Source organism: Parus major, chromosome 4 (assembly GCF_001522545.3).
Source record: "Parus major isolate Abel chromosome 4, Parus_major1.1, whole genome shotgun sequence".
Taxonomy (NCBI): domain Eukaryota; kingdom Metazoa; phylum Chordata; class Aves; order Passeriformes; family Paridae; genus Parus; species Parus major.
In genome coordinates, this window is record NC_031771.1 from 55,569,450 (window position 1) to 55,593,155 (window position 23,706).

Here is a 23,706-nt window from a genome sequence, read left to right on the forward strand (position 1 = left end):
CCGCCAGCGCGGGCGCCCATGGAAGAGCGGGGCGAGCGCTGCCCCTCGGCTCCGCGCCCCGGCGGTGAGTAACGCGGGTGCCTCGGAGGGGAGCGCCGCGCCGGGGGCTGCTCTCGGCAGCGTGGGAAGTTAGGGGTGGACGAGGCTGCCGGCGATCGTGGATGGGCTCTGCCGGCCCCGGGGTGCGCTGGCGCTGCCGCCCGGCACCTGCTGTCGGCAGGTGGGAGCCCCGCGGCAGGCGAGCCCCGCTGCGGGCTGGGGAGCGCTGCCCGGCCGTACCTGAGAGCTGTCCCCAGGCTCGGGAGGAACCGCGCCGCTGCCTCAGCTCCCGGACTCACCGAGCCAGGCTCTGGGAGGCGGGCAGGAGAGAAAGCGGGGGGGGAAGCAAAGTGTTAGGCAGCACCTGGCCAGGTGCGGTTTCTGGGCACTTCCTTTATCTTCTTTATCTTGTGGCAAAATGACAAGCACAAGGGCAGAGCGGTAGGGCTCTGGAAGCGGGGCGCCTACCTGACGGGAGAACACTTGCGAAAGCTCGGCTGAGCATCTTCGATCCGCTCCTCACATAGTGCTGGAGCCGGCGGGATGCAGCGTGCCCGGCGAGCTGCAGAGGGATAGGGGCACAGTGCTCTTTGGGGGTGGCAGGAGGGCACAAAGCCTTAATTCGAGCTCATTTCTGTTTTGAAGGACTGTCACCCTAGAGTAGTACAGCAAAGGCTTGGTTAGTGCAGTTCTCGGTGTGCTTTCCAAGAATAAAGATGTGTGCAGTTCAAATCTTTTGGGGGTAAAAGGATGCCGAGAGGGAGGGGTGGTAGCCTTCAGATGGAAGAGTTTGGGTTTGGTCTTATCTTCCAGGCAGACGTTGAAAAGATCAGGAGGGGGCACGCAGCTGAGTACTGGGAGTTCGATCACCTCAGCTGACTGGGAATTAAAGTACATTATTCTCCTCCCTTTCTCTGTTAATGCAGTGGGCTTTCCCAGTTTCAAGACTGCTCCTCTTTGGATTTTGGTGTGGGGAAAAAAAAATATACCTTTGAAGTTCTAGGAATATCATGCTTGAATGGCATGGGGATAGAATGTCTGCAGGGAGCATCTTTCTGGCATGAGAGATCCATGCAGTGCCCACTCCCACTGAGAGAGAGCCTCTGCAGTGTGTATGGCAAATAGAACATAGTAGAACAGGTTTATTTTGGTGAATAAACCTGCATGTATGTTCTCTGGCTATCAAACTTAATTTGTAAGTATAAATATAATAACGGTTGCAATTTACATCTGCCAGCGTTTCTTACACTCTTGAATAAGTGCATTTCTCACATCGCTCAGAAACGAGCACCTCTCAGTAAGAGCACAGTCACTGACATCAACTTTAGCTGTCTCTTGCACATCTGCCTTTTCAGTACCTACTCTGTTGCTTTATCCTTTTTCGAAAATGCAGAGGTTTTTGATACTACAAAACCAAAAAATACCTCTGGTAGTTCAGCAAGAAGGTTATGCATCCAAAGCAATGCCAGCTATTGCAGTGGAGAGACCCTAATTTGACAGAGCAAATTCCAGCCTCAGGACTGACAGGTTCCCATCTGTGTCCCTTCCCTTGGCAGGATCCTACCTTGGTTATTCTGAACTTAGACAGGCATTGCAGGAAAACACTTTCCAAGACATGCATGTATGTATAGATACATACAACTCTTCTGCCTTTCATTAGAGGAAATAAAAAATGTTTTTATTAGTCTCACTAACCTGGGATCTCCCCTCATCTAGAAATGCCATTCATAACGCATAAGAAATCAGAACCCAAAAATATGTCAAAGCTGATGAATTTCCATGAAAATTTTTGATAGTGAGAAAAACAAAACTATAATATGCTAAAGCAGACCAAGATGGGAGATCCTGCTGGTCATCTGTCACTCCAGAACATGAGGGTTCCCTCCAGGTCACTGTGTAGTGCTTTGCTTAGTAAATTGATTGGTTTAGCTAAGTCTAATACAGTGATGACCTCACCAGTATTCACCCTGATCCAGTGTTATTCTGAAGGCAGGAGAGTGGAAGACACTGAAGTCTATTTGGAATATGAACTAAATGACTATTTTGAGTTGTGGAGGGTTGTTTTGGCTTTTTGGTTTTTTGTTTTGTTTTATTTTTGTTTTAAATATTGATATTTGAAACAGGGCCCACAGCCCTGTTTAAATGGTAAGAAATTGCTTGGCAGAGGAAATGAGAATGGGATTGCTTAGTCTTCTGTGTTCTCTATTTTAATACATACAGTTAAGGTGAGCCTTTTTACTGAAAGAGGGCAAAACAGGACAGAGCCGTGTTTTCACACATGCTGTTTTCTTGGGGACAGATTTCATGAATTAGGAAGCAAGTCGATTAACTGTGCAATAGATTTCTGCTTCCCAATTAGAATGTGACCCATTTTGCTTAGAAAGTGGGATGGGGAGTAATTTTTGGATTTTGAATTGAGCATTTGGGCTTATGGGGGGGGGGGGGGTGTAAAATAGAGCAGGCAGTGGTGCAGTGTAGTTACTCTCTTTACAAAAAAAACTCAGTCCTGACAGGTATTTAAAAAAATTGCTAGAAGGTGTTAAGGGGATTCCATATTACTGTTCAGTACAAAAAATTTTGTGCATCCTGAGCTTTTCAAGTTATTTTTATTCTGGTGTAATGTCCCATTTTATTTTTACCTGCATGAGGTTCTCTGAAATCTAGGGTATTTTCTCTTCTAACAATTTTTATGATCTCTTGGCATGAAAGACTGGAATGGTCCCTTCTGACCTTAAGAAAGAGTGCATGTTATATATAACCACAGTCCATTGTAAATTTGCTACCTTACTGCTCACACTGGAGCTGAATTCCTTTAGAAGTCATGAACTGGTGGCCTAATTTGCATAAACTGTATTTATCACAGCAGGTGCAGAAATACAGCAGATTTCAGCCAAAAATACTTCCTACCAAGTCAACATTTCTCAGCTTGTGAAGTTCTCCTTCCCAAAATTTAAAGACCTTTTAAAGTGTATTTCTGAAGTCTTGGTGCTGATAGACAATATCTCATATTAACAGGACTGAAATTATGATTAGATTTCTTAACATGTGATTATAAAAGTTAAAGTCATGGTTTAATCTCTCCTGGTTGTGCAGCAGTTTTAATATAATTTGAGAAATGTGCATATCACCTAGGCACTGTAAGACAGGTTCATACAGTTACATATAGGCCCTTCATAATGTGTAGATGACTTTTTTGATGTATCATGAGGTGATCAATAGTTTATGGTTCAAAGACCTTCAGTAGTATGTAGTTCTATATCATTTATTACACTTACCTCTGTAGCACTCACTAAAGTAGGAAAGTATTTGTAGTTAATTCCTGGAAACTAGTATTCAAGAATTTCATTGGCAAGTGTTGTTTAAAACTTTTGTTAAAATGGGATTAAAAGCCACAAGTGTATGCAGTGGGAAGTATTGGAAGAATTTATTCATGGAGAGGGAATTTTGGTACAGTTCAATAGATAAAAATAACAAAATGCAAAATATATTTTTAAGAAAAAGCATGTTGCATAAATTGATTTTTTTTATTTTTTTTTAATTGCTCTCTTTCCTATGCTGCTCTTGGCTGAGTTTTAAATGATAGTTGTATTGAGAAGTTTCAGGTTATCAGGATACAAAGTGGCACTTGAGTTAATATAAACAACTAGGGAATATATTTTATGGTGGACAGAGTCTACCCTTAGAGGATAGGAATATACTGTTCATATCAATGAGTTCTTGAAGGTTTTCCAGTACACTGCAATTGCTGTAGTTCAATTTTTTTAAAGCACATCACTGAATACAAATGTTCAGAACACTGAGTCTTTATCAGTTTAGGAAGTTGGTTATCTCGGGGGATTTTTTTTTTTTTACCAAGAGAAGTCAGCATAGCAGATGTGTGGGTTGTACTGCACAGTTAGGTTTAACCAGCAGTGTTTGTCTTATATATTGCAGTACTGTGTGCCCAAATATGTATGAGGGAAAATAACAGTCCACAAACTGTCCTGAGGCTCTATCACATCAGCCAAACTAAGTACTCTTTATAAGAACAGAATGTCTCACTCAGATTTTCAGCTCTAATCTCCCTCTACAGACAAACTTCAGCAAGTGAAGTGTAGCTCTCATTCAGCCCAGACTCTCTTTTTTGAGATGGCTGGGCAGAGATCTCTCCAGTGAAGGGTTTCAGTTCTGCAAGGAAATAAAGTGAGGCCATCTGAAACTTAACCTGTTTGTCCACAGTCCCTAAAGAACCACACAGGAAAACACTTCTCTTTAATGAACATTAAGTTGCTTGCATGCTTATGGAGAGGAGTTTTGCCTCTCCTAGTTACTGTCCTGGTAGTTACTGGGTCCCATTAGCTCTGCTAAACCTTTCAGTGTGTTACTGTCAGTTTTTTGTGTGAGATATGTCCCTGACAAATCTGCCAGCAAACTCTGCCTGATGCTTACTGACTGCCCTGCAGACACTCCTTAGGTTTCTTCCTACCCACTTGGACAGCTAACTCAGAGGTTCTTGTGGAAGTTCAGAGCTAAATCTAACCCCATCCAATTGCCAGAAAAATGAATGAATAAAATGAATTTTTTAAAAAAATTAAAGAGACTACCTTATTTTGTTAATGCATATTAAACTAAGAAGTGTATATAATCTAGGTAGTTTAGGCAATGTCACATATGACATACATATGGAGGCATTAAAATACCTTTGTAAAATGGTAAGAAATAGAAATTACAAAATAGTGACACATGTTTCAAAGAGTACTGAAGCATGCTTAAAAGTCAATGACTTATGACAGCCTCTGGCCCTCATTCTGCATTTACTGTTTAAATTTCCTATTTATTTCCAAGTTACTATTACTATTGAAGAGGTTTTAATCATAAAGTTCACACTGAATCTGGTTAAATAAATAGGATGGTACATTTCACTAATTATTTGGAGAAAGCTGAAGAAAAGATTAAGCAAAAGCAATCAGACTTTTTGAAAAGTCTTGGTATAATCTTCAAAGCACCATTTAACATAAACTGTGTTCCTTTTACAACTTGCTCATTTACTTGTAGCAAATATAATAGTAGTGGCTGTCAGTTAAATTTTTTGAACTAATTTGGAATACAGAGTCATCAAGTGAAGTCATGTATGTTCTGCATGACTTGTGGTTGCAGTGAAGAGAATTCTTAAAGCAGATAAGTAACTTGACAAAGTGACTGCTTTAAACTCCTCAGTGCTTATTATTGTTGAAAGAGTTTTTCAGAGCCACAAATTATAAAGCTATGGAATACATGTTTACATCATTTTATATAAAACACTGTAATTCTAGACACCAAACTACACATCGACCTAAAGCATTAAAGAGGATGTGAAAGATGAGAGCTGAATGACAACAAATTTATATGCTGCTTTATTCCTGAAGACCACTCTTGTCCTCTTGTCACACATCATGTATTTTATGCTGAATTTAGAGGCACAGTTGTGTCCATTGTGTTACAATAGTCTAACAAAACAAAATAATTGATCCAGCTATCAGGCCTATATAGTTTGGGAGAAACAAAATAGAACGGAAATAACAGGCAAACAAAGCTTTATTGCTTGCAAACAAAACATCCAGTAGTATACAGGTATTCTGAATGATATAATTACTGATATGGTTCTTTAGAAGTGCATTAAATAAATGCTACAGATACAATAGCTGTGTTCTGCAGTGAAAGGTGTGCACCTGAACAAATAGTGGGGAGGAACAATGAGATTCTGTGTGTCTGAAATAGAAGATATTCCTATGTTACTGTGAGGTTTCATGTTGAAGCAGGAAACAGTTACTTTTGTGTATTTAGAAAACCTGTGCCCCATAAAAGTCTTTAAGAATGGGAACACATTGAGGCAGAGCTCCACTGAGGCTCAAAAACCTGCTTGAAGTGAGGCCCCTAGTACCACACCTGTAATATCTCACAGGTCTGATTTCAGAGATGCTGGCTAATACAAGAGTAGAGCTAGAGTGAAGAGACACCTTGCTATATCTTTTTCTCAAAAGTTCCTATGCTATATTCAGCCACGGAAGGCTTGAATAAAAAAGTTGGCAACTGACTAGTGTAAAAACTGTGAGCTACAAATTAAGAATCCCAATAAATTAATAAATAGAATTAATTTTCAAAATAAAAAAAAAAATGAAAAACCCCCAAAAAGAGCAGAAAAAATAAAGTCAGCACTGCATCCTCTCCAATCCAGTGGTGTGTTGTCACTATGAGACCAGCAGCTAAAATTTAATCTTTCCAGACAGTCTGTTACAGAACTTGGCTGTTAGCATAGCATATTTCAGTCTGACTATTAAGAAATAAGTGTTCCTACCAGTAGGCTTTAAATTCACTTCTTTGTACACAGTTCAACCTCTTCCTCTCTGGAATCCTATTATGCTTTTCCAATAAGGTGTTAAGACAACAACTCCGGCTTACTATTTATGGAGCCAGTGACTTAAAATGTACTGTGAAGTAAGTGGCTATTCCTTTAATCTGTGACCTTAAAATTCAACAGAGTTGATGTTTTGTTATTCTTATGTACTGAGCTGCCCATCAGTCACTGATCCAGTCTGGTTGGTGCTGTATCCCATGCTCCTGTTGCTGCTGAGTATTGTGGCAACACAGCTCAGTGAATTCACCTGTATTAAATTTTCTGTCACCCAGTGTCTTCCCCCATCAACTTCCACAGTGTGGGGTTATGAAGACTATCTTTTGTTACAAGAAATATAATTTCTTGTTAAAAGCAATATAGATTAAGCTGAGAATGATTAGCAGGAATTGTGGGGACAGGGAAAGAGAGCAGAAGACTAATGACGACAGACAGAATGGAACTCTTGCAGGCAGAGAGAACTTAACAGTGGCCAAAAATAAAAAAAAACCTCAAATTCCTGTGCAAACTTGCCTCACATCAGACATCACAGAGTAGCCTGAGATAAGGCTCAATATTGCCGCCTTGTACCCCATTAAAAATGGAAAAAGGGAAAGCACCAAAGTGATAATCAGTAGAAAACATCAGGAAGCAGACCTGTTCCATTCAGGATGGAGTCATGACCTCTGTAAATGCAAAGCTATCAAACAGAACTTTAGATTACTTAGAAACACATCATTAGTCCTTGTTGCACTGGGACTTAGGTTATTGTGGAAAAGTCATTAGTTTCTTTTCAGATTCTCTGGAGAGTTTCCAAAACCTAGCCCTTGCATTTCCTCAGGTTGTTCGTATGTACTTTCATATTTCAGCCCTTGTTAGCTGGCACAGTATGTGCTGTTCTAGGCTTAAATTTGTAATTACAGTAGCCTACTAAGGCAAAGCAGTCAGGTACTCAGCTGTCATAGCTTCTACTTCTAAGTGGAGTTACAAAATACTACAATCCACACCAGCCCTTCACTGAGGGTATAAAGTCTTTGGAAGACATTGTAATTCAGGGAGCCTGTGTACACAGCCTGCTCATACTGCAACAATCTAATAGCTCTACTGTGTGTGAAACCATTACAATTTCACTTCAAACATTGCATTAAAAATACCCTGACCTTTAAAGGGTGTTCAGTGGTGGTATTTAGTAGTCTTTCAATAAAGCCTAAAGTTAGTTCTTTACATCCCAGAAGCTTGCTGGCTAACTCTTGAAATGACCTTCAGAGGTATCCATTGTGTATTTTCTTTCCTGAGTATGGAGACGGGAACCACAGGTCTTTTAGTGTTTTGTTGATTCAGTCATGCTACGGTCAGTGGTTTCATTATCTTACTTCTTTGCAGGGCCAGTGTGCAAGCCACCTGTTTTATCCTTAGAAACAGTAAGCACACAGAAAGCAAAAGTTAACTTCACTTAAAAATGACACAAAATTCAACTTTTCTTTGGTGTGCTATTTACCTTGAGCTCTTCCTAATTCCTTCCTAGGAGACTGTTGCCTTCTCATGTTGGACAGCTCTATCTATATTGCATGAGCCTTCTTCCCAGGAAGCTTGACTTCTAAGGTTGCTGTTACATGGTTCTTTGGGAGACTGTAATTTCCAGGCATCCTACAAGACCCTCAGCTTTTAGGTGTGCTATTTTGGTCCCCTCCAGATCTTTTCCTTTTTATGTTTTGTTTCTAAGACAAACCTATTCTAGTAGACCAGAAAAACAATTTTCTTGTGATTGTGGTTCAACTCGAAGGAAATCAGATTTTTTAAAAATAATAACTAATAATACTCTGCGTGCAAATGAAAGATTCGTAATATTAATGTCTCCTTATCCCTGGAAATCATTTTCTTATGGCATTGTTGCATATGCCTGTCTTTTAAAACATTTAATTACACTAAATTATCCATGAGGCTGGAGTTGGGAAAGCTAAAGTTTGTTCAGTTTTGAAAAGAGAAAGATATTTGCAGTGTGGCCGAATATAACGTGCTTTTTCTTTTCCCTCTTTCAGTGAAGTTTTTGCTTGAGAAATACACATTGGCTCAGCAAAACAAAAACCACTTTTAAGGGTTCTTGGTGGAAATCGCTCTATGCCCTATTACCCGCTTGAGTGAAACCAGACTAAAGAACTTCTGTCATGGCAGCTTTTCTGCTGGGAGCTGTGTTGCTTATTGTTCAACCTCAGATAGTGCCTTCCAGACCAGCTATAAATTCAAATGCTGAGACTTCTTCTCAGTCTGTTCAGAGAGAGCTTTTAAAGAAAACATCTCAGAAAAATGACTTCAAGGAAAACATTCATTCTAATGGATCATGTCAGCAGCTGCCACAGACTATTATTATTGGAGTGAGAAAAGGTGGAACAAGAGCTTTGTTAGAGATGTTGAGTCTCCATCCAGATATTGCAGCAGCAGAAAGTGAAGTTCACTTCTTTGACTGGGAAGATCATTACAGGAATGGATTGCAGTGGTATATTAATCAAATGCCATTCTCGTATCCCCATCAGATCACCGTGGAAAAAACTCCAGCGTATTTCACATCACCTAAAGTGCCTGAAAGAGTTTATAACATGAACCAATCAATGAGACTACTCCTTATTTTAAGAGACCCAAGCGAGAGAGTACTATCAGATTACACCCAAGTGTTCTACAACCACATGCAGAAGCACAAGCCGTACCCATCCATTGAACAATTCCTGATAAAAAATGGTGAACTCAATGTGGACTACAAGGCAATAAACAGAAGCTTGTACTACATTCACATGCAGAACTGGTTGAAGTATTTTCCTCTTGATCATATCCACATTGTAGATGGAGACAAATTAATCAAAGATCCCTTTCCAGAAATAGAAAAGGTAGAGAGATTTCTGAAGTTATCACCACAGATAAATGCTTCAAACTTTTATTTCAATAAAACTAAGGGATTCTACTGCCTGAGGGACAGTGGTAGAGAGCGCTGTTTACACGAGTCCAAAGGACGAGCGCACCCACACGTAGATTCCCGGTTACTCGAGAAACTGCAGGAATATTTCCATGAACCCAACAAGAAGTTTTTTGAGCTTGTGGGCAGAACATTTGACTGGCACACATTTGTGGCAAGTTAGTGGTAAGCTTCAGAACCTATGTTCCAGTGTACAGTTAGAAGATTTAAAAAGGGCATTTAAGCTATTATTTATTTGTAAAATCCATAAATACTTCTGTACAGTATTAGATTCACAATTGCCATATATACTAGTTATATTTTTCTACTTGTTAAATTTGAAAGCATTTTGTATTGTTTTTCATGGTTGTTAACATTGTGTATGATGTGTCTATATGAAGAAACTAAATTATTTCATTGCAGAAGGTGCTCTCTTGAGAATGTGTTGTCTTTTTAATAAATAAGAAATTCATTTCAACAGAACATTTCTGAATTATTTGAATACTTTGGCCTTCCTGGACTATTTCCTCTAATTGCTAATGAATATGCTAAACTTTACCTTTCAATTTTTCTTAGTTTAAAGTGTGGATTAACAATTTCTTTTCCATTTGAAAATATTATTGTACTTAATAAATTGTTCAATCCTGCTTTATGAAATTATTTCCTGTCAAAGGGGTGGTACTTACACATGTTGGGAAATGCACACCCAAAGGACAATGGAAGTCTCTATGTAATTTGATATATTAACTAATTTGATATATTAACTTCTATAGTTAACCTTCATATTCACTGTTAAAACAAGTGCTCCTCAATTCTTTGGCAGTACAGTGCAGGTTTCATGGCAGATTTTTAAGGATTCTGTGGGGACCAGCTCATAAAATACAGTTAGCTGGAGAAATATGGTCAACCTGAAAACTTCTTACAGTCTCTGAATGTATGCACTCTTCATAAAGAGGTACAGTTGAGAGAATTTAAGCAATATAGAGACTTTTTCAAGGCTGCTTTTGACTGTTCCTACATTTCATAGTACATTTATGCTTTACAATCACTGAAAATAAACACACCAGAAAAATTAGGTGGTCTACATTCATGAACTTCATTCATACAAATATTACCACATTTGCACCCTACTTAAGGCTGTTTTCTATGAGTTTTCAGTTGCTTCATGCAACTGAAAATTGCCTATGGACTTCTCTTTGTTTAATCTCCTTCCAAGAACCATGATGCCAGGTCTTGATTAGATGCGTGTTGTGGGATTAACCCACATTCCAGGAATTTGCCTTGTTTTCCATCTGCTAAAAATGGAAGTGAGAGGTTAGTCCATTGGTAAAAGCTGCAGTTGTCCTGATCTACAGTGGTTATGGTGTCTTGTTAACCATCAGTTTCTGGAGTTAGAGTTAATCCAGTTTCCACACAAGGCTTCCTACAGTACTTACAATCCAAGCTACTGATTTTTATTTCATAATCTTGAGTTTAGTTATTGAATGTGCAATGGCAACACCCAGTAAATTTGAACTTGTAGCTGGTTGTTACAATCCTTTATAAAATTTAAATGTTGATTCATTCTTTTTTTTTTCTGGTGAGTTAGTGCAAACTTGGGCACTATGACAAGGTATCGTCTGGATGCAAATATCCCATATTATGCCTCTTGCATGAAAATTTGCAGATGCTGTCCCTCTCTCTCCCACTCCTTGTGCACCTGCCCAAGCTGTATTCAACCTCAGAGAGGTTGGTGGTGTTTTATAAAGCCTACAATGAAATGGTATTGTACTCAATAAAATATTTTCTGAATTGCATTTTTCCTTTCTGTTTTTTTTTTCTTCAGTTTCTAGTTTGGAAGATCAACATTTAGGATCTAACTCCAGTTTAGATTTCAGCTAAATTTTACCTAAGAACTTAGCTGCAGCCTGTTGCTATTGATATGAAAGTGGTTGTTTGCTGCTGAATTATGCCCGAATGGTCCACTGCTGACTCAGAATATACAGTAAGGAGGAAAAGTTTCTGGTGGCAATAATGTCAAATCTTACACGAGGCAGATGTTGAAAATAACAGAATCATGTTTTCTATTAAACCATCATGTTTCTATTAAAGTTTCAGAAAAGACAAATTCAGGGGATTTTGTGTAAGGTGGGGCAGTATTTTTTCCTACACTTAACACCATTTCCTTGGTAATGTTATCTCTGCAGGAGCCAGCTGGACCAAAGTGATTTTGGCCCAGACAGAAGGCTTCCATTAATTAGTGCCTTCCTGCAGTCTCAGATTAAGCTCACCAAATTCACCGAGGTTTTGCTGAGAAAGGAAGAATAGTAGCAAGCATGTGACCAGGAACTGGAGGAGTCCATGAAGGCAGGGTTGCAATGAGTCCACCTGCAGCAGGTTGAACAGGGCAGCGTAGGGCATCAGTGTTGAATTGGAAATGCCTGTGCAATACTGACAGCTGATGTTGGTACTGAGGGTGCTTTTAGTGTCTAGTGCTACTTGATACCAGTATTTTGCCTGTCTCTAAGGAGGACACGTATGCATTCCCCCACACACAACGTGGCTTGTCTCTGTAGAAAGAAAAGTGCATGAACCATGAGGTCACTCCTGTTGTTACAGTGCTAGGACCTCACAGAGTGCTGTCTGCAGGGTCCAGAGGTGAAGTGACCACTTCAGGGGACATTCTGAAGCAGAATATCACATGACTCGGGTGCTAGACAGCCAGTTCAGAGGGTCCCACAGAAAGTATGTCATACCAAATGCTTACACCTTGTGTGTTAATGGCATGGTTGTGCAATACCTCATCCTGGAGATTGCATGGCTTGCTCGCTGTTAGCTGTGATGGTGGTGAACAATAAATCACACCCACAGTAATAATAATGTAATCTTTACCTGCCATAGGTTCAAGAGTTCAAGAGTCACAATTCTCAAAACTGTTCCGAGTGTGAATGTTCTGTTCAACTAGAGAAACATTCGTTTTCTACACTGTACTTAAATATATTTCCTAGGCTGTTTCTAAAGAATAAGAACAAAAGCCATCAGAAAGTAAAGAGAGAATGAAGGAAGAAGGCCGAAGCATATTCCATTTGGGACTCTAGAAAAATTAATAATGACCTTTGAAGGCATGTCATATCTGTTCATAAAAGAAAAAAATCCCTGAAATACCTTTCCAGTGTTATGCAACACAGGTATTTATTTCTGTAAAGCTCTACTATCTCAGGTTTAAAGTACAACCACCTGGGTGTTGCTTGAGACCTGTTTTCTCAGGGCACCTAGCCAAGCCTGTGATCACTCTTGCAAACATAAAATAAACACAAATCTTTATGAGAACTCAAAGCCTGGAACTCCCCTCGAGTACAAAAAGAAATGCCAACCAAATAATTATTCAGGGTGGCACTGCAGGACTAAGACTTTCCCTTTGCGTCACAACATAGATCAGTGCGAGACTTTGAAAGCCAGATATTGTACCTGCAGAGGACAAAGATTAAACTATAATGATTATCCCAGGAACACTGCTGGAAGATTATGGAAGGGGAAAGAACACCAAAGCTATTACTTCATCAAGGGTATTGCTACATGTACTGCTGGTGCTGCATGATCTTGTTACATGTGCTTTGCTCTTCCTTGTATATTTTTCCTGCTGTTACAGGTGAAAAAACATCTACTGTGCTTGAGTAAATTAACATTTCTTTGGAACATGTCAGAAAAAAAGATATTTTTAAATCTGCTACATTCATTGATGAGTGTGTGAAACTTAACACTATGGAATGTTTTAGATTAAAACTTTTTTAGTTTGGTTCTCAAAGCTGATAATTGTATGTTTCCTTGTCTACTGCCATTTTCAGAGTCAGCTTCTGAAGAAAGCCAGGATTTCATTCCCTGTTGTCATTTAAACAGATTTCAAATGCCAAAGAGAAATATGGGTTATGGAATACGGCATATGGCATATTTCCATGTATCTTTCTTCTGCTTTATCTAGCATGGCTGATCATATGTTTAAAAAAATATCACACATGTACTCTGTAAGTGACTGTACATCCAAACTACTTCTCATAGGAATATTCATTCTCCTTTCTTTTTTCTGAAGTCTGTGACTTGAAAGTCCTACTTAAGACCACATTGTGAATGAAATTTTGCAGGAGTACTTTAGTAGATGTTCTCTAATACAGTAACAAAGTAATAAAACTAAAATAAGGCAAAAGCATGAAATTAAACTAAGTCAACAAAATGTGCTGAACTTGATGCTAGCTATATACGTGCTGAAATAGTTGCAAGTATGTGCCTCTACAGCTGTAACAATATTTTCTCATTCTTAACCCAACAACCTTTATTTTTATGACTCTGTCTAAATTCCGAGTTAGGCTCAAAAAATTGTATGTTCAATGTTAATTTCTTCATTTTTCAATTGATTGGAAAGGCCAGTTATGGGTGGAAGCCATGCAAATATCTTGTGAATGGAAAAAATTTTCATTAATAATTTGCTTGCAAAAGATAAATGAAATTGCATTTGTCTCCTAGAATTTTATCAGAGAAAAGTACTCTTTTCCTGCAACAATAACCCATCCACAGTAAATTTTCTACTTAAATACCACACAACAGTTGATGCAGTTTTTAAGTTAATAGTGCAATAAACTCAACAGTGATGCTGCAGATTTTAAATGCCTTCTGGGAAATATAAAATATGGAAGTCAGAGTGGGGAGCAGCTGGATGCATGAGAACATCTGATCTCATTGGTCTGAGAAAACTTTTTTTTTTTTTTAATGGTAAGGAACATGAAATTTTTGGCTTGGAGCTAACTTTGTGTTGTCTATGAAAGCAGTGTCTTCAATTAACTTCCAAGTCAATAATCCTAACATAATTACATCATCTTTGTATTTAATATTGATATTATTCTCTTCCAAAACAGATTTTAAGAGCCAACCCCAGATAGCAGGTGCATCCCTTAGTATAAGAAAAAAAAATTTAATACAGCTCTGACACATAGCTTCAATTACAAAGGCACATTGCCCTGCACAAAGGAGTATTTTGAAACTGATGGCAAAATTCTTCTTGTCTTAATTTGGATGAAGATTACAGAAACAGGAACATTTATACATTCACCCAAAACATAATAACTTACATGCCCTTCCCTCCTTAGTTTGCATTCAATCAGTCTGTAGTATTTCATCAATAAAGATCAGGCCAGGTTCCAGGGTCCAACACAGTTCAGTCCAGGTAACAATCAAAATGAGGAGTTCTTTCAGCAATTCTTAACCAAACAGACTTTTCAGGATGTCTCCTATTACTGAAATTGCTGTAACTCTTCTTTCCTCCCCTGTATGCTACAGTCCTGTCACATCTGTGCTATTGACTGTTGTGCTATCACCCCATGAGAAATAGATGCATTATCTGATGGTGTTTTTATAGAATACTATTCAAATGAATAGGAAGTCACAGCATTATGGAGCTCAAAAATTACTTTATATGTGTTAGCTCTGATATATTTTAAACTTTAATTGAATAAAATTCAGTTTATTTTGTCTGTGTCATTGCAATACAGGAGGAGTTCTTCTCACAACATTATGCCATGTATGTAGTTATTTAATGGTAAATGATATTTTAGAAATATATAACCAAAGTAACAAAACTTTCTTATTGCTACAGTAGCAGCTATGTTATTGGCCATATTATGAGACTTTTACCCATAAAGCAAATGGTAGCACTGTTTCTTTGGAAGTGACAGAAGCATTTTGAGAACCATTCTCCTAGTATGTGTAGGAATAGGGTCTTTGTTCCCTCTGTGACCTCACTTAAAATAGAACATGCAGGCATTTGAATTATTATCTATAGTCAATTAACAACAGTTGGTGAAGTTTTGCTAAACCAAAGGTATCAAAAGTGTGCATGTTCTGAAAGAAAAGGAACTGGAGCCATAGGAGATGTTATTTGTATTTTGTTTTAATGTCTTTTAATTTTCTTGCCAAAATATATGTGTTCCTGTGCAAAGGGAATAATAGAGGGAAAAAAGGACACATGCTGCAGAATCAGAGCACCTACTCTATTTTACTGTGACACTGGCTGGACCTCAGCTAGGCAGCTGCATGAATAAAGGACATAAAGTGGATAGAAAGGGAACACTGGATACAGGTGAACATCTTGTCATAACCTCATTACTTCTGTTCATACCCTTACAAATGATGAACAAGCACTCTCAACTCTCAATTCTCAAAACAACTTCTTTTCTAGCTCTTGTCTGTGCCAGAGAAAAGGCATCCAAATCCATCTGGGTGTCCATTGATTCCATGCCTTGAGGCCTTTTTTACATGTTAGTGCACTATAATGCAATTACTCACCTCAGTTTCTAATCTTCTCCTTTTTTGTTTTTAAATTTGTACTGAGTCTTCCATCTGCTACAAATAAAAAGGTTTGATGAATAAATTATTTACAGCCTGCAGGAGGAGAAGAGTTCATACGAAACATTTTGCAGACAGGAGACTTGCAAAAGAGGATATTTTCATATAGAAAAAAAAGCATCTGTGGACCAGTTGGTTTCTTGCTGACTAAGCCAAGTGGGTATGATACAATTTTGGCAGCTTCCTTATTCTTGTGTGGGCTCCAGTTATATGAATTCCATAAGATATTTATTATTGAATGTAACTATATATTGAACATCAGGCATATGATGGTCTGTGATGTTGACAGTAGTTTTCTAAGTTAATTGTTTAACAGCAAATGATATTAAAATCCTAGTGCCATTTTTATATAACAAACTTGAGCCATTTTATTCTCAGAAAAATTCAGGAAAAAAAAAAAGTAAAAGTTCAACTGCCTCTAATGCTCCTTTTTGTGACTCACAGGAAAACTTTTTTCTACTGCCTTATGCAAGAAAGTTAAATTTCAAGCTTGGTAAGTAAAGGAAAGGATTTACTCTCCCTTAAAAAGATGGCAATGCATGAAAAATTGATTTTAGCAAGCGAATTAACTGTTCATGTCATTGAACAGAGATTGACAGCTCATGAAAGTGAAAAGGAAATCCTTTCTTGTTCTCAGAGCAAGGGTAAAATGGGTGTCAGAGCCTCTGTGGGGACTTGTGGAGTTCTGGTATGTTCCCTCCACCTTAGCACAAGCATGAGAGTTTTACTGCCTCTCATCTGTCACCTCAAAAAGATGCCTTTTCTTCTCCTGTGCTCCAGATTACCAGCCGTAAATTGGTCTGTTCAGCTGTGAGTATACTGGAAATAACAGTGTAAACATAAAGGAGAAAGTGGCTTAGTGGAAGCAGCTCTCTACTCCGCCCACGTAACTGCTTGCCTTATAAACAGTTAGCTGAACCAGCTGGGAGGACAATGTGCCCAGTGCAGACAGAAGGAACACATTTCACTGGTATTGCTGCTAAACTCTTCATTCCCTTATTCAGGAGACAGCTTTGTTGTTGTTCCTACTAAGTGAAGGACCTCAGCCTTTAAAATTGCATCCATTTCTTTGGCACACAGGCCATTATGTCTTGTGTTTGATTGTCTAGTAATAAATACTTGCTGGGAATGATGCCTCTGAATTTCCTATTCCCCAAACCAGTAATTCAGAATGTGATTTCAGCAGATACAAGCCATGGTTGAGCACTCAAAGATATTGCTTATTCTGGCCAAAGCTGTTCAGAATTGTGCCAGAACAGGAGAGAATTCAGCTGAAAAGGAACCCAAACAAAACCTGTTTTCTCAGCTGCATCAGGTCCCTCGTTGGGGTCATCACAGTTCTGCAAACAGAAGCATCCCTGAGCAGACCTGAATGTGAGACAGCCTTTCATTCCAACGCTGCCACCAAAAATTAGCCCATTAAACTACAGAAGTCTTCAGGTATTACAGTACCTTGAGATATTCCTGCCCTCTATTTTTACTGTCTTAGGACTGGTACAATTTTGTGAGCAGTTATCCTTTGAATTGGATCAGGAAACTGCTGTGTCTTTTTAAACATTTGCTTTAAAGCACTGGTCATGTAAAGAAGACAAAAAAAGTGGCATGCAGTGGCCATTGTTGGGGGTTCCTACAGATTGTTCCATGGAACAGTTTGTGGTGTGACACCACAGCCTTTGTATGTACATTTCAGCATGACCTATCTTCACCCACTAGTTCAGACCAATCCATGAACTGACAAATGCTTTTGATAAAAACATTTAAGCTGAATGAATGCCCAGGGCTCATTTCCTCCTCTTGACTGATGTTAGACATAACAGTGTTCAAACACTCTGAGTGAAGAGGAGGTGGTGATAAATGACCCTCAAACCTGTCTCTGAGAACGCTACAATGGTGGAAGTGCAGAATTCCCCACACCTCTTAAAATGTTCATCTTTCAATGGGTTATGTTTTCCATTCAATTTTTGCCTTTCCATTAAATCCTTAAAGTTTTGTCTGTCTGCCAACAAAGGGTAGAGCATCTAAGATAATTCCTGTTTTTGAAGGAGACACTCTTAGTACCACCCTTAGCCAATTTCACAAGGGAATTGTGCCACAATTTTGTATATTTATAATTGAATATTTGATGGGTGCAATCAACCAGAAAAAGAATGACAAGAAAAAGTCTTTCCTTTTCTAAAAGAATATACGATTATTGATCACTTTTAAGCAAAATATCAATAGTTGGGAAAACCTTTATTCTAATCAGTAGGATTGTCTTCTTGCTCTGCTTTCAGATGCACTGGTTAAGCATGCTGTCCTCCATGGAATCATCTGAGGAAAGGGAGACAATTCTGTAGGTTCATAGACATAAAATACAGTTTATGCAGAAAATGCAGAAAGGTAACCTTCAGCATTTTCAAAAGCAACATCAAAAAGTACTGGATTCTTTTATGGGCTGCAGCTCTGATAGCCTCCTGAAGGTGCTGTGAGTATTGTCACAGAGAAATAGCCTCTACCCTCTAAAATACCCCACCAGCCGAAAACCACAAGCAAAAAAGAACCCAAAACCCAATACAAGGAGCCCACAACTGAAGAAAAAAAACTACGTTTTAAATATCTACAAACTGAAGTGATGAAAATAAAATCTCATCTTTAAAGACACTAAAGACCATCTTAGTTAGGTAGTGTCATTTTTCTGTTTATGCCATCTCCAGTGATAAATCCCCCTTAGCTTAGCTAACCTTTCCAGAAGTTTTGCTTTCTCTATAGGCAAAAGTTAAAAAGAACCAACCAGAAGGCAGGGGAGACCTACCTCAGCTCTACTTTCTATGCAACAGTTGCAAACATATCACAGGAATTTAGCATTATAGCAAGTTAAAACAATGAAAGAAACCCGAATAATCAAATAAAATACACAAACATTAGACATGCACTGGAGTTTTCTAGGTGGTAAGCCAAACTGTCATATTGTTTAAATTAACATAGGGTCACTTAGCCCTACACACTTTGATATCATTACATTTTTACCACTAGAAAAGAGACGAAGAAAACAAAAATTATCTGTAGTTGTTCCATAGTGCCCCTTCATTTCTGAAATGGTGTATAGTACTTTATTAAAATGAAAGTAAGTTCCTCCCTGTCTGGTCACAGAAAAGAATACCAAGGTTATTTAGCTATCCTCCTTAAGCTAGCCAAACAGCGTGAGAGAAAAAAAGGTATCTATAAAATTATCAACAGAGTTGTATAGAGCCAAATAGCTTTCAAAGAACAAGAAATCATGTAGAAATTATCAATAATCAAAGTGTTCATGAAAACAACCCATGTATAATAAAATCACCTCCACCTAAACAAGCACAATTCATTTTGAGTTACTGCCTATCAGTCCAATACTTGCTATGTAAACTTGTCTTGTGCAGACTTGACTTGTTCACTCTTTTACAGAGTTAATTTAAAACCATGGCTGCTCTACATATTTTCCAGAAGGACAGTCAATAAGCTGCTAACTTGATATGTTGCTTTACAATTTATCTCAGAGCAGACAATTAAGTTAAATGCAGCAGAAGGATGCAGACAGTCCCAGCAGTTATGGTTCATTGATAGTGTATTCTGCAGCTCAAACTAAAGATTTGTGGTGGATCAAGCTATTTTTCTTCTATATCCCTAGAAAATTCTACTAAATTACCCATATTTTGACACCTGTAATTCAAGTATAAGGGAGAGAATGAAAACAAATTTTTCTTCTGGCTTTCTTGGAGCTTGTAAAGCAGTAAAGAAGTTACCAGGCTTCTTTGCGTTTTCTAGAATATTTAGTGAATGCCTCAGGAAAAGGAAATGCCAGTTTCCTTCTCTCCATTTAATATTTCAAAATAAAACAAAAAGAATATGCAGAAGTGGTTACCAAGGCAGATGCCAGCTTGCTCATGCAGGCAGGATCAGCTGACAAGATAAAGCGGGCAAGTGCAGATTGGTTTATGAGATGTGGACCATAAGGACAGTCATCATTCCCTTGAAATCTTTAATCATTATTCACCTCCTAACAATTTATTAGCCTCCACAGGCAATCAGGAAAAAGTTATACCTTGCAATCTGAGTGTGCAGGCTAAAATGCTAGTTTGAAAAGCAGAAGAAGCAGCAACCACTGCCCTTCACTGAATGAAATGTCTGCAGGATGGTGCTGATCTGGCAGGAGAAGTCTCTCACACAATGGTGAACAAAGACTTCCATAAACTGCAAAGCAAGGTCATGACTATGCTCAGATGTCAGCTGTAATTTAGATAATAGGTCAGAGAAATGTGAAGTTGCTAAGCATTTTTCTTCCTTTTTTAATTACATAATTCATGTACATGTTCACAGAAGAAAGACAACCAGCTCTGCCTACAACACACCAGAGGAATACTGAGGAATCTCTATTTTCCCTGAATTTTGTCTAGATCAAGAGGTGGCCTCAAAAGAGCAAATGATGTTACCATCAAATGGAGGTTAGCTTAGGGGAAAAAGGTGAAAGCACGAGCTTCAGAATTGTTCTTTAGTAGCTCTCCCAGAACAAACTGACATTTTAATTTATTCCTTTCATGAGATGCCTTTATTGACTGCATACCTCAATAGAACTTTTGCCTCAAAATCATTAGAATACAATCATATTGAGACATGGTGGTGCTGTTTGTCCTGAGTATATGCTGAGGTCACTTGTCTTGATTGTCATCTGGGGAAAAATAAGATTCATGAAAGAAAGTGTAGGTTTGGGTAAATTTTGGTGTCACTGGAAAAGGGCAATATTGCCCTACTTCTGTAGAAATTATGAAAAGGAGAAGAAAATAGCAGGCAGGAAGAAAAAGGTGCTGCAGCAATGAGGTCAATGACTATTAGATTTATAGACTTACCTAAGTTAAGCTAAATATAGAACTACATTCTTTTCTAATAAACACAACAAAGAAAGCAAAAAAAATACATAAAACATAACAAATTTTAAATGTTTGTTAAAAAAAAAAAATTAACTGTCAATAGAATCAAGCTTTTCAATATTTTTGAAGTGCCCATATAGATATTTCATTTGCAGGAGGCAACAATGTTCCCTTAAATCATTGAGAGTAATTGGATATATCTGGCCATAGACTGCTGCTCTGCGGACTAAAATAGGAAATTTAAATTGCCATTCTATAGTTAATAGTCCCATAAAATAAACAAACCCTTTTTCTGATTGACTTTTGTAGGTGAATATCAGAATGGAAGTTAATTTTTCACCTAAAACTGGCAGAAAATTGTTTAAAAATTTATACACCTGTTAGTAAGATGTACCTCATGTCTTCTTTCAAAAAGTAGGCAACGCAATGTGTTATACCATTTACAGTACTGTTTGCAAAAATTATGTTCTATTGCTGTTCTGCCTGATTGGCTGTAAAAATCATGAACAGGATTTAAACAACATCTGAATGTCTGTGACAACATTGCCTCAGATATCCACATGATGTACAACAGAAACCTTTACAGCTTTACTTGCAAAATCAGTCGCATAAAGCCGATTTTTTTTTTGTGCTATGTTTTCTGCTAAGTGTAATTTAGAACATCCTTGCATGAATGTTGTCAGGCAAGATTCCAAAACAGAACCAAAAACCTACAGGTACCTCACCATCATCCTTTAAAACTGTGAGTACCTACGTACAAAATGAGATTGGGATTCTGGAAAGGGAACAATAGAATTTCCTCTAAGGATCCCCATGGAAATATTTTTGGAAACAAACAGCTTTTCTTCATAGCTAGTAAATTATACCTCTTAAATCACATAATTCTAACATTTATCATTACTGCAATTTGCCCCTGACTTCCAGTGCCTTTCAAATCACTGATACTGTAGGAATGTAGCTGAAGTTAAAGACCTCAGATGAGCTTCTTGCTAGAGGTATAACAGTGACTCCACTCAAATGCTAAAACTTGTATTTAATGATTTATCTATTCAGAATTCCTCAAATATTATACAGTTTCCATATAATTTCTGTATTTTCAAGGACACTGAAATTGTTTTGAAGAACGAAGAGAACAGGCTAGCACATTTTAAGCAAAACCAATATTTTCTTAGTAGAATTCATACCATGGAATCCTAGAATCACCAAATATACTGAGTTAGAAGGGATCCATCAAGATCATTAAGTCCAACTCCTGGACCTGCACAGGACACCCCAAAAATCACAGCATGTGCCTGAGAGCTTTGTCCAAATGCTTCTGGAACTCTGCCAGGCTGGTGCTGTGACCACTGCCCTGAGGAGCCTGTTCTGTGCCCAACCACCCTCTGGTGGTTTCCTGATATCCAACCCTAAAGCTCTCCTGACACAACTTCAGGGCATTTCCTCGAGTCCTGCCATTGGCCACCAGAGTGGTACCTGCCCCTCCAGTTCCCCTCACAAGGAAGTTTTAACTGCACTGAGGTCTTCTCCAGGCTGAACAAACCAAGTGACCTCAGCTGCTCCTCGTACACCTTCCCCTCCAGAGCCTCCTACTCTGACTATACTTTCCTGAATGTAGCAACCTGGTTCCATATTTATTGCCCCTTCAACTCTTCTTCAACTAAAAATTAAAGGAATAAAAAAAAAAAATCCGCAAGAGAACACTAAAGCTTCTAGCACCTGCTAGAAGCTGATCAGCAATGTATATAATCCAATTCTATTAACCCAATATAAAAGGAGTTGAAAGTTAATTCTTTAATATAATAATATTTTAATTAATTAATTATAATTAATATATAATACTATAATATATATTGGATATAGAGCAGTAAACTTTAAAGAAGAATAGTTTTGTAAGAAACATTTTTTCTTAATAGAGAATAGATGAAAAAATAAAATTAACAGAGAGTAGATAATAAGGGTTATATAATGTAACATTTTCATTTTCTACATTACCAACACAGATAGCTTCTGTACAAGGTCACTCTGGACCTTGTACAGATAGAATATCAATGGTCTATGATGATCTTGACTGTCCTCACCCTGCTTTTATTGAGGAAAATAATCAGATTTATACAATTCTTTTAATGTAATGTTGGAGAAACAATTATGAACATCACTGTCACAGCTAATTAATATATGAAAATCTCTCTCTTTTGTATCTTCAAGAATGTAAATCAGAGATGATAGACCTTTATTCCATCTCTCTTTAGTGGGATTTGAAGTTTAACCTCTTCTAGGATTTATTCGAGTAACAATAAAACATTGGACATATGTAAACATATGTACAGAGTCACAGCTATATGATTGCACCTGGGAAACAAGAACTGAAACATGAATTCTGGAAAGGTAGGAACATACACAGAATTATGCAAAACTTTTATTTTCTCATGAGCTGAACTAACCTCATTTCCGGAAGTAAAGCAAAACAATGCAAAAAACTCAACACGACTCTCAGCTCACCACACCTGATATTTTCCCATGTCTCTTGCAATCTGACTGTCAGTTTTCCATTGATTCATCTCTCACAGCCCTTCCTAATCTATTCATTTCCCCTCCCCTTTCCTAAAGTCTTTGAAGTTTCAGATCTCTGCTGAACCCAGGCATAGCCCTAGGAAGAGTACCCCATTGCAGCCTACACTGAGCCAGTTTGTATCCCAATAGCCCAGAAGCCACTCATAGCTAAAATTCTTTGAAGTTATATACCTTAGGCTGCCTAATCTGTGTCATTGTTCTTCGAAGGCACTCCTTTAACAACCTTGTTGCCATTTCCCAGGATTAAACTCTTTGCATTCTGATTGGCAACCAAAGAAAACTGAACCCCGAAAGAGTCAGAAAGAGTCAATATTAAATTAATAACAAATTCTGGAAGTATATATTCCAATCTTTATAGCTTGAATAGAAGAAAATTAATTTTCCAAATGTTAATTTATATATTTTTTTTAATTCTAAGTTGTAACTTAAATTATAATGAAATGAAAAAGACCAAATTAATTTTGAGTACAAGATGCTTCATGACTCAGCTTTACTGACACTTTTAGCCCTTACAGTATTTTCTGGAAGTTGTGAAAAACCAGGCCTCCGTA

General features: G+C 38.0%; 1 protein-coding gene across 2 annotated transcripts; it reads left to right on the top strand.

Moving 5' to 3' along the window:
• Positions 1-11,128, top strand: HS3ST1 (heparan sulfate-glucosamine 3-sulfotransferase 1). 2 transcript variants are annotated; one of them, XM_015625704.1, is made up of 2 exons: positions 1-64; positions 8,428-11,128. In XM_015625704.1, exon 2 carries the CDS (start codon positions 8,554-8,556, stop codon positions 9,514-9,516), a length of 963 nt encoding a protein of 320 aa, XP_015481190.1. In that variant the 5' UTR covers positions 1-64; positions 8,428-8,553; the 3' UTR covers positions 9,517-11,128. The 2 variants fall into 2 exon arrangements, with proteins under 2 accessions (XP_015481190.1, XP_015481191.1); XM_015625705.3 differs by lacking the exon at positions 1-64 and adding an exon at positions 6,162-8,057.
• The last annotated feature ends 12,578 nt before the right edge of the window (positions 11,129-23,706 follow it).

Coding starts and splice junctions, on each gene's coding strand:
- HS3ST1 (XM_015625704.1), top strand. CDS start 8,554: ATGGCAGCTTTTCTGCTGGGAGCTGTGTTGCTTATTGTTCAACCTCAG.